At 36.5% G+C, this 10,803-nt stretch overlaps 1 protein-coding gene across 1 annotated transcript in view; it reads right to left on the reverse strand.

Annotated features, from left to right (window-relative positions):
* LOC149616043 (neuropeptides capa receptor-like) overlaps positions 1–9,753 on the reverse strand; it is a 61,846-nt gene extending 52,093 nt beyond the window's left edge. Inside the window, exons 1-2 of the mRNA XM_089856229.1 lie at positions 9,096–9,753; positions 387–825 (exon numbers count right to left, since the gene is read on the reverse strand). Coding sequence (XP_089712355.1) covers positions 387–639 — 253 coding nt within the window. The 5' untranslated portion in view covers positions 640–825; positions 9,096–9,753. The remainder of the gene's footprint in view (positions 1–386; positions 826–9,095) is intronic.
* Between the last annotated feature and the right edge of the window lie 1,050 nt (positions 9,754–10,803).

Consider the following 10,803-nt stretch of genomic DNA (forward strand, 5'->3'; position numbering starts at 1 on the left):
GTAACAGTAGGGGAAGGTTTAGTAGAACTGGTTTGGTTGAGTTCTTCCTCGAGATTGGGACGGAGGCGAATCAATAGCCATAAATCTGTTAAGAACGTTCTATTCTGGAGCCATTATTTTTTAACTTCGTTAATTACTAATTAAGCCTCCGTTTTAATCAATTTTTAAGTTGTAAAAAAAAAATTATGTTTCTGAAAATAACTTTAAGCAAATTACGGATAGACTCAAGGTCTGTATATTCGCAATATTATTGGAATGGAATAAATGACTATTTAGCGTTCAATGTATAAATAGACAATAAATTTTTATCGATTTCCAGTCCTTTGAAACACTTAGGGCAACACCAGGGGTAGCTTAGCAAGTAAAACATAAAAATAAAGACTCACCGAAGAGCAATATGAGCAGATCTGAGATGGCCAATGAGAACAGGTAGTAATTTGTTGGCGTTTGAAAACTGGCGTTCCGGGCGATGACCAGACACACGATAACGTTTCCAATGACACCAGTGACAAAGATGATAATATAGACAACCGTGATGGGAATGACAATCTCGTACGAAATTTGTTGAGGTCCACGCATAAGTTCCAAATATTCTTTGACGCTCAAATTCATGGTTTTGTCCGATAAAGCTTGATCCATTTCGTGATATTCTAACAGTACACTTATTGAACGTATATAAACTAAACGTCAAACGAAAAATTCAACGGAACTTTAGTAAACACGCTATCGGAGGAAATCGGAGATTCCAAATCTTGGACAGGTCGCTTCGTCATAATTTCCGAAGGATTACTGTTGACTCTTCAAATTTAAACCTCTTCGTTTCACCTAAGATAAACAGAAAATCATAACAGAAATTTGATTAGATTGCGAAGGTGATTGCTAGCTCATTATATCACTAATTGTCGTTATAAGCCTAGAGTTTGCTTTAAGTCAATCTTGTGAATTATTTAAAAGGCTCGAGGAGTTTAAACTATAGAAAGGTTAAGAGGTTATTGTAGGTCACAGCATGGTATGAACAGCAACAAATTAAATTTAATTTTACACTGAATAGTTAGCCTTTTTCTGAAGATTATGTTAATCGCAGCGCAATTGAGTTTGTGGTGAAAGAGTATGTTAGTGTATTTTCGCCTAAATGGTGACTATCCTTCTGAATTTAGTACTTCGTTATGTTATGTTCGCAAATATTTAACGTTGCATTTAACATATTTTGGTGTCAAACACTTGCACGCAACTTCAAAATTTCAAAAACATTAAACATGTTCATCTGAGATGCTTTATTATAGGCAAATGGTGACCTTTCCAAGGATAATGCTTACACTATTATGTTAAATGCTATGTTATATTAATTTAGCTGTTATCAGTTTTAGATTTCAGGCGTTTTCATCATTTGCAAAGAATATTAATATTACAGATACATTAATCGTTTTATGAAACAACAGATAACATAAAGAAGTTTTCGGAAAGCGTCCAACTTCATGCATCATAAAGGTCGTTTTGTTGTCCCATTCACTGAAAGTCGATCATCCTTTGGAATGGGACAACAGAATCAAAAACTAAAACGCTTGGTATACCACGTGATGAAACACAACGAGCCAAATGAAACAGAACAAAAGTTACCAGAGCTATGTAATAATGTCCACCACAAATCAAAATACGAGTAAAGCTGATAGGACTTAGTATTGAACAAGTTTTTCATCTAAAACAACGGACCGATAATCTGTGACATAAGTAGCTTAGCAACCCTAATCTCCAAGACTTTCCTTTCACGTTTATTGAACAAAAGGATCTCTTTTCCAAATGTTCACGCAATAAATCCAAGGTTTTGAGGCACTTTATCGATTCAATGCCACCCTAACATAAAATCATGGATATGTATAAATATTAACGTACTATGGATTCCCATCTCTTATGTTTCACAAAGCAAATCGCTTAGGTGTTCGTTCAGCCGGAGCCTCCGAAATGAACTAGGCCCATGCATGTCAAATATAATATTTTCACCATATATGTGTACGAGATGGCGCTCATATTACCGTTGTGACAGGGGTCTTCCTTAAATTATCGTTCATATTTTAGGGGTCAGTCATAAAATTTTTATGATAGAGAAAAGTTTCGTCCTAAAATTAACATAAATGTTTCTGGGGCTATTCACTTTTTATTGAATCTTTCGGTTAGATTGTATTGATGACAACAAAATAAATTATTTCAATTAAAATAATTCAGTTAGAGTAATATAAACGTACACTTACAATCCGCGACCTTGGCCCAAATACTTAAGCAGTCGACAGGGTCACGGGGTTGAACTTTGTTTATTTTACGGTAATATAAGCGCCCCCAAGCGTAAAACCACGGCGAACTAAATTAGTTAAAAAATATTCTCGCTTCGCGACATGCATGGGCCTAGTTCATTTCGGAGCGTCCGGTTCAGCAAAGAAAAATATGACTTCCAACTCCTTGCCCCCCCCTCGCATTGTGAGTGAGAAGGAAATGCGTATTTTTCCTCTCTGGGCATGGGCAAAGTTTCAAACCCACCAATCAGGATTCTCCGGAGAGATACTGTTCTTTTCCCCACTTGACTTGGCTTAAACGCCGTCTCGTATCCGCGGGTGAAACGTGTATTTGGTGGTCGGTTTTTGGTCCTAGTTGGGAATCCGTAATGCTTTAGTATTCATAAATATCCATGATCAACTAAGTCAGCCGATTTGAAAACGAAGTTCTCGCTTTAAATGACACTCGTGCTTTAATTTTTATAGAACTACTTGCATAATATGACGTTCATGCTTTAATTTTAATAGACCTAATTTGAATATAGACACTGAAAATGAAGCATTGGAGCACTTTAAATTATTCAAATACTGGTCTAAATTACGTCAATTTAACTACAGATTATATTTAGGCTAATTTAAATAACCAAAGAAAGGATACCGCAAACGGTACAGCGTCACACGCAAGAAAAGGACATTTTTCAGATTACCCCGGAAATTTCTATCGCTTCCATGCCGATAAAAGTTAGCAAAGAAGCTTTTAGTATAATTTGGCAAACGCCAAGATTCATTTTGACCTTAATGCCCAAGTATTTTGACGTACGAAATTAAGTTCAAGTCTCCTAGTTTACTAAAGAAGCGCGGTACACTTTTTTTCTTTTGACAAAGATACATTAAAACCGCTTGCCATACAGCATAATTGTGTATACCTTTCTTCAGAAGTGAGATGAGACTAGAAGTACTGAGCTAACCAAATTCTTCACTCGGCGAAAGTGAATATTCTTGATAACACACCAACGGTTGGCCCTCTAGTGGCGGTTTCAGAATTTCCCCTCCAAAACGTGAGACGCTCGCGGTGGTAGACGGCCGAACTAGATTCAAGCACCCGCGTCCGTGTTTCGCCGCTTTAGGTTGAGGGGGAGGGGGTAAGAAATGTTTTTGGAACTCGACCAATTTTTTTCTATCTAGCGTAGGCGCGATTGAAGCGGCGTAAAATCCTCAAATTTGTTCACTAATGCCAGGATCTATTACCAATGCTAGAGCCCTTCACTTCTAGTCTCATCTCACTTCTGCTTTCTTGTATGTACATTCTATTTTTAAAATATTCGTTGGACTTGGCGATACGTGCGATGTACAGTTCTTTGAGCATTCAGGATGACTTTTTAAACCTTGGCTTATTGTCAAAAAACTGGCTCGCTTTTTAGTTGAGGTTTATTTACTTCTTAAAAACCTTTTAAAAATAGTTTTCTTTTCTCGGATAGCCTGGCTTATTATAGTACACGGTAAAAAGCTTAAAGACCCACAGACAAAACGGTAATCGAAAGCCATTAGTCAACTAGACTGTATAACTCTTTTTAACTGAACATATTAAATTCACCCTTGAATTGTACGGTTTATTGTATTTAAATAAGTATAAAATCAAAATTTTTACAAAAATAACAATTTTTGTATTAAAATAAGTAATAAAATTAATTCCAAAACCTAGTGATTGTAGTTGTACTAAATATACAGGGTGTTATTGATAAGTATGCCACAAATGTAAGGGCGTGTTCTTCGGGTCAGACTGAGTGAAAAGTGCCCAATAACGTGGCGTCTAAAACCTTTAGTTACGAAGCTACTGGCCCCCAAACATTGATTGTCCCCTAAAACAAGGAAATTGACACACATGGGGAGTAAGACATATCAGCTTGACCATCTTGTTTAGACAATTTCAATAGCCTTCAATCTAAGAACATTAATGTGCCTTTATCAAGTAGATGGTAGAAGTGTGCCAATTAAAAGATATAATTAGCATGATTAATATATTTATGGCATAAGGAAGTTTTATTGTAACTTATATGGTGGCCATTTTCCAAGTTGGCGGGAGACTAAATAGGTTTCCTTAGGGAGCATCTATGACTAAGGCATAAGTTTATATAATATGTTCCATAAGTAAGGCGTCGCTTTACGATAGTCTATGACGTTTACCTACGTCACTTTATGACAAGCTCTAAGTAACCAGTGACAAACTTATGAAACATATCTTACGAACTTATGCTAAAGGTAAATGAGTGAATTTCACAATATATATATATATATATATATATATATATATATATATATATATATATATATATCTAGGCGACCAATCAAAGCGCTTTAATTGATTTGAATGCAACTGTTGCCGAAAACCTCGTGGTGTTTATAACAACGAATATTTGAGGGTAAAACTTAATACATTCATACAGTTTGGGACGACGTAACTTGAGTGAATAACATTTTTGGTTCATTTGTTAAAATTTTTACATTGAAAACATTGTTTTCTTAGTTTATTTACATAGAAAAATTTTTAATTTCAGTTTAAAACGCACTTATGTCAACAGAATTTAAGGGAGATTTATAATACGTTTCGTACTAAGTTAAGATTTATTGAAGCGCTACTCTTAATGATATGACGTAGTTTGTTTGACGCCAAACGAATAAAGCCTTATAATAGCAAGCTATTCATAGTGATGTTTTCAAAGGTTTTTTATAATAAACTTCAGGGGAAAAATTGTAATTTGATGATACCCTTGAAATAACGGCGTGAACAAAAAAATTTACCAATTAATAACGTATTAATTTACAATTTATATTTAAAAGGACTGTTAGGCAGTGTGACAAACGACGATTTTCCTCATAGAGCTCATGTATGTTGATTTTGAAATGCCTATTTCGACATTTTCCAAGAACTTATCAATATGCCAAGCCCCACAAATTTTGTCTTATTAGTTATATCAGGGATAGATGTAATTTTAGAGGTAGGAATGGAGAACAGAGTAATCTGGGCGCACGTCAAAGTCGCGGACCCCCTTCCACGAGACGTGGGGGGGGGGTATGAAAGAAGACGCGGGTCATAGCGACAGAGGTAAAAGGAACTGCGTATTATTCACCGTCCCCGTCTGCAACGTCATCGAAACGTAGTTTAAGTGAGCCAATAAGATAATTTAAAATTTTCGTTACGTGTTGGAGGGAGGAGCTCTATACTGGGCTATGAGTCGGACTGAAGTAAACACTAACTGTTCTCCATTCCTACTTCTAAAATTAAATCTGTACCTAAGTTACTACCGTTAAAGCAAAATGCAATGCAACAGGGCTATTGCCAGAATGATTAAGCAACACCTATCTTAATAAGACTTTTCTTTTAATCCAGGGAGCTTCGAAACTAGAAATTAATCATGGACATTTACCAAGATAAATTAAATTGAAGAACCAAGCTTAAATAAACTATACTTAAAATAATCTTGTACAGGAACGAAATGAGATAAACCGTAAAAGGTTGGTTAATTTGAGAGAAAAAGTCACGAGAGCAAATCAAAGATTCGAGCAACCTTTATCTTCATTTCCTTCCAGTAAATTAGGTGCTAAAAGGATTGGGTCTTATCTAAAAGCTGCCGTAACGCCTCATCAACTAAGTTGGGGAGTCCCGCGTTAAAGAGTTGCAGCAAAAATATTTCCCAGTCCGCATCCCTATTGAGGCTTTGCGGTTTACCCAAGGATAAGAGAGTGGAAGCAATCCACCTCCTAGCAAACGACTCCAACGTAAAGTTTTCTAACTTTACCACAGCCGGACGGTGTGGTTGACCTCGTGTAAATAAATTATATATTTCGTTAAAGACCTTAACCAAACGAAACACTCTCGGATGCTGGCTATTGAAGAGCTCATATATTAGCTAATATGAGGGTAAAACATTTTCAGTAGTATAAAAATTTATTTATATCATCAAACTTCAGATGGGCATCGCGCCGTGCTAGGGTGAATTCTATAACTGTTTGGTGGTACTAGATCCTCAGCAATCAACCCACAAACCTAGATTGTCTTGACATGGGACAAAAACGCACAAGCGCATGCACGCGCCTTGGCAATTAGTTAAGCAGCGCTAATAGATATAGTAATGATGAGGGAAGTATTTATCGCGTATGTGCATGATTCGGTTTAGTAACCTTGATATAATTAATGATAAGGGATGTTGGGAAGAATCACCCCCGCTTTGTGTGGTACACTTCTCTCGAACAGAAGCGTTATATTCTTCTGTTTATATCTATTATAGTCCTGACTTAACTGCACATCAAAAAGCTGAAACTTTTTCAGTTACTAAAAAATATTTTTCTAGTCTAAAAAATACCTATTAAAAAATGCCCGTACATTTCAACTGATTTGACTGTGACATTTATTATCCTGGTTTACTGTAACCGACAGACGGACTTACCGTTTTTGATTTGAATATACCGTCAGGGGCCTGAAAAGTAACCAAAAACATTTTCTGACAGGTACCGACTGAACATTTTAGGCTTTACCAGCGGCTTTACATTCTAGAATTTCAAGGGCACAGTCCTAAAAAATCTTAAGTTTGGCACGACAAACAAAAAGAAGCTTGTGTTTTCTTTCTTGAACTGCCAACAGAAAAAGTTTAACGTATTTTGCGTATATGCCAAAAACCGTAGAAACAAAGCTTGGTTGGCATGTTGAAATTAAAAATGACTTTTTCTAACATCTCTTTTAGATTCACCAAATTAAAAACCTAACAAAGATTTGAAGAATAAAGACGATTTAAATGTGGTTCTCAAAAGAGTTCTGATTGGTAGTGAGTGATAGCATTAGTTTATAAGATATGTTCCATTAAGTATAATTCTACCCATACTTCGTATTGATAGAGACATATTATTGAGAGCTAGTTCGAGGAGAACGACGCGAGAATTGACTACACTCGGTTTTTGGGGTCCATCTTTCCTATTTAGTTTGTACTAAGCAAAAGGTGATACCTAGTTTATTAGGGAAAATGTATAAGATGCCTAAGTATTCGCGCGCCATAGTCCCAATCCCCCTTTCAAAATAAAAGGGGGGACGTAAAAGGAGGCCGGGCTATTTCGCCTCTCCTCAGTCGGAAAATACGTAATGTTCGTCATTCGCGTCGCGCTGACGTGAGGTTTTTAAGAACCAATGAGATGCTGGTTGTAATTTAGAGGCGGGGATTAACTCCGGACCTACTATACGTTTGGACTGGAGATAAAGCTAGAAATGTGGCGCGAATTTATACCTTCTCCCTAATAAACTAGATATCACTTCTTGACTTAGTCTTTGACAGCGCCTCACCAGGAGTCGCTTTACCTCGAATCTATGACCTGCGTCACTTCATGACAAGCTCCAGTTTGTAACCAGTGAAAAACTTATGGTGAACATATATTATAAACTTATGGTGATAGTTAAGAATAATTTTTTTCTTCTTTCAGAAATATTTGATGATTTTAAGTCAATAAACACATTCCCACAATGAATTTACGAGTTTAATTGAAACCCAGAATGGGATTCTAATTTCTAACGAAGAGACTTTAAATCGCATTAGCAAAATCAACTTAACAGTACCTACACCGTTGGAATTAGAATCATTACTAGAAGTGCAAAATTCCTATTTACGTTGCATCTCTGGTCTGTGAAACTTAATTACAAGGTTGATTTCCCCAGGGGTAATGGGTGTATGAACAAATTGTTAACTTTCCAGAACATTGCGAAGTAAACAAATTCATACCCTTTTGAAATTACCTCGAAGCTTACGTGTGTCCCTACGGATTTCAGATTAAAAAAAATTGTTCAAAATTTAAAATTAAATTTTAAACAATTCGCAGCTGAGTTAAATTCGTAATGGGCAGCCTGTGGCACCGGAAGTAGGAGTTACGAAACGGATGTACGATGAAGTGAAGGGATTAGAAAGAATCTCCATGAGGGAAGCGATATGACCGAGTAGGAAGTGAACGTTGAAAAACAGGGACTGTGAGGGTTTCTAAAATATTGCTCGTGGACAAGTATATGCGTGGGAATTCCCACTTGTTGGGGCTGTATTAATCGAATAACCCCTCATTTTAATTATGGTACCATGAATAAATTAAAAGGGGATTTTCATCAATAGCTTTGTTTTGATTAACGCCGTTTAATCCCACGTATATACAAAGTGTTTGTAATAAATATTTTATCAATTAAAGGGTGTGGTTTTTGGGTCATACTGAATGGAAAGTGTCGAAGCAAATGGGGTCTACAACATTTATTTACGGAGATACGGGCTCCTAAACTTTGATTAGCCCCTAAAACTAAGAAGTATAATAACACGTGTGGAGCAAGATATATTAGCTTTTTATAGGCTTCAATCGAAGAACTTTGTTGAACTTAACCTTGGGAAAGTGTACTGTTAAAGGGTAGAAGTGGGCGTACGCTGGTTAACTTAAGCTACATATTCCATATGTGTGTGGCTATTTCCTTGTTTTAGGGGCCAATAAATGTTTGCCAGCCCATATCGCCGTAACTAAATGTTGCAGACCCCATGTTTTTCGACACTTTTCACTCAGTTCGACCCTAAGAACACACTTTTCAATTTATGGCACACTTATCAGAAACACCATGTACATAACTAATACAACAAAATTTGTGTGGTTTGGCATAATGATATGATAAGTTCTTGGAAAATTTCGAAATAGGCATTTTAAAAGAACTAACAATTAAACTAAGTATTTTATCAGGCATTGTTTTAAAAATTGACACCATTGCAATATTACCCCTTATGATCCAATAAAACTTATAAGTTCAAGAAAACCTTTTTAACTCACCATAAATTTCTCAGTCCAAGCTCGTGTCTCCAATGACGGTTCCAAGTACTTCTCCACAAGTAACCTTTCACAATCCACTTATTTAAGAGTTTTAAGACTTTGAGCAAGAAGCTTAGAACTACAGCCCCAGCCGAGAAGCGCACAGTCAAGGGGGACTCTGGTACACCGCGAACTTTGATAGTCGATCACAAACTGAAAGTCAAGAAATCTCTTTTCTCTTCTTAGTTGATATTCCCGTCACACGGCGGCGCATTTTGTCTTCGAACACTCTCACTCTCTGCTAAATTGTTCTATCTCTGAGTCCGGACTACAGAGACTGAGTCGGAATTTCAGTAAAGTCTCTCTGGAAGCAGAGAGTACCGACCGTTCCTCATTTCTGTGATGGATTTCGAAGACCACGTTTCCTTTCATCTCGAAAATGTCTCTCTCGCTCGACGTAGCCCATGATTCGAAAATCTCGCGCCTAGTCCTACTCCCTAATGATTTCAAGTTGGCAGTTGGACACAGGCGACATCGGTAATAGCACTTGGCAAAGTATCAAAATACTTTTTCTCAACAAGGAATGAAAGTCTCTTAAGACTATTCCTTTTGTTGTCCATGTCTTGACTCATGAACGATGGTTTAAAAGCAGAGAAAATAGGCGATTTCTTATGTAGCTAGACGATACCAGTTTCTTTTATGAAAGGTTACTGATTATGCCAACGTCACAAAGGTGTGTCCAACTGCATGTAACGAGAACAGGATTGGCTTTTCAAGCTGATTTGCTGAATGCATTCAACACCTGGCTGAACCTTAAATCTCTATGCTCTTCAGTGTACCGTTACCCATAGTTCCAGATACTGAGTGTTTGCTATTTTTGTAGTTTTAGTTTTATACAAAATGTAGTAATGATAAGGATCTAGTAACCAATACGTTCCAAAGGAACTAGCACTGCCTGTATTTTTAACAGTTATACCATTAATCCACTCTAAACCATTTCTTAGTTCACCTTAAATGGTCCCAATATATATAGTTGTCAGTTTTGGGAAATGTTGAAACAAAAGAAATCACCTATTGTTATGATTTGACGATCAATTTAGCAGACAATGGGTTTGTAATTTGATTGTCACTTGGCACTTTTGACAACCGTTGAAGAAAGACAATAAACCCAGGAAAACCTTTCTGGGATACAGTTTTTGAATTTATCCATGTGTCTCCTCCGTTAAAATTATTATACAGGTTGCTGCTGGTTTTGTGAAACCCCAATAAAACGAACGACAGTTGACATTTGGGAATTAGAAACCGACTTGCTTTAGCTTGACAACATACATGTCGTTAAGCCTTGGCTCATTTTACTTTTGCGTTTCTGCTTCCGCTTCCGCCGGCCATTGAATGCATTTTGAAAACGTGTTGTGAATGGCGAAACTCACCTTGCATAACTGAAAGAGTTTGAAAGAAAAACCACTTCAGAATGAGATATTTATAAACAGACCACATCAATGAAAAATTGCATAGAGATACTCGATTTGAAATCTAGGAGGATATAGTTGAAATGAATATGAAATGAATTATACTGTATAGGATTATTTTATCTATCTATTTTTTTTAATTTATAGAAACCATGTTTGCAAAGTTTCCGTTTAGCCAATTAAAAAAAATGCCTTTTCAAAATTTTTTATGCTAGCATACATCAGGAAGGACTAAAAAAGGAGTCATATGGTAGGGTAGT

The sequence above is a fragment of the Phalangium opilio genome, unplaced genomic scaffold (assembly GCF_054372755.1).
Source record: "Phalangium opilio isolate 3A_F unplaced genomic scaffold, DU_Popi_V2 ptg000217l_1, whole genome shotgun sequence".
NCBI lineage: Eukaryota > Metazoa > Arthropoda > Arachnida > Opiliones > Phalangiidae > Phalangium > Phalangium opilio.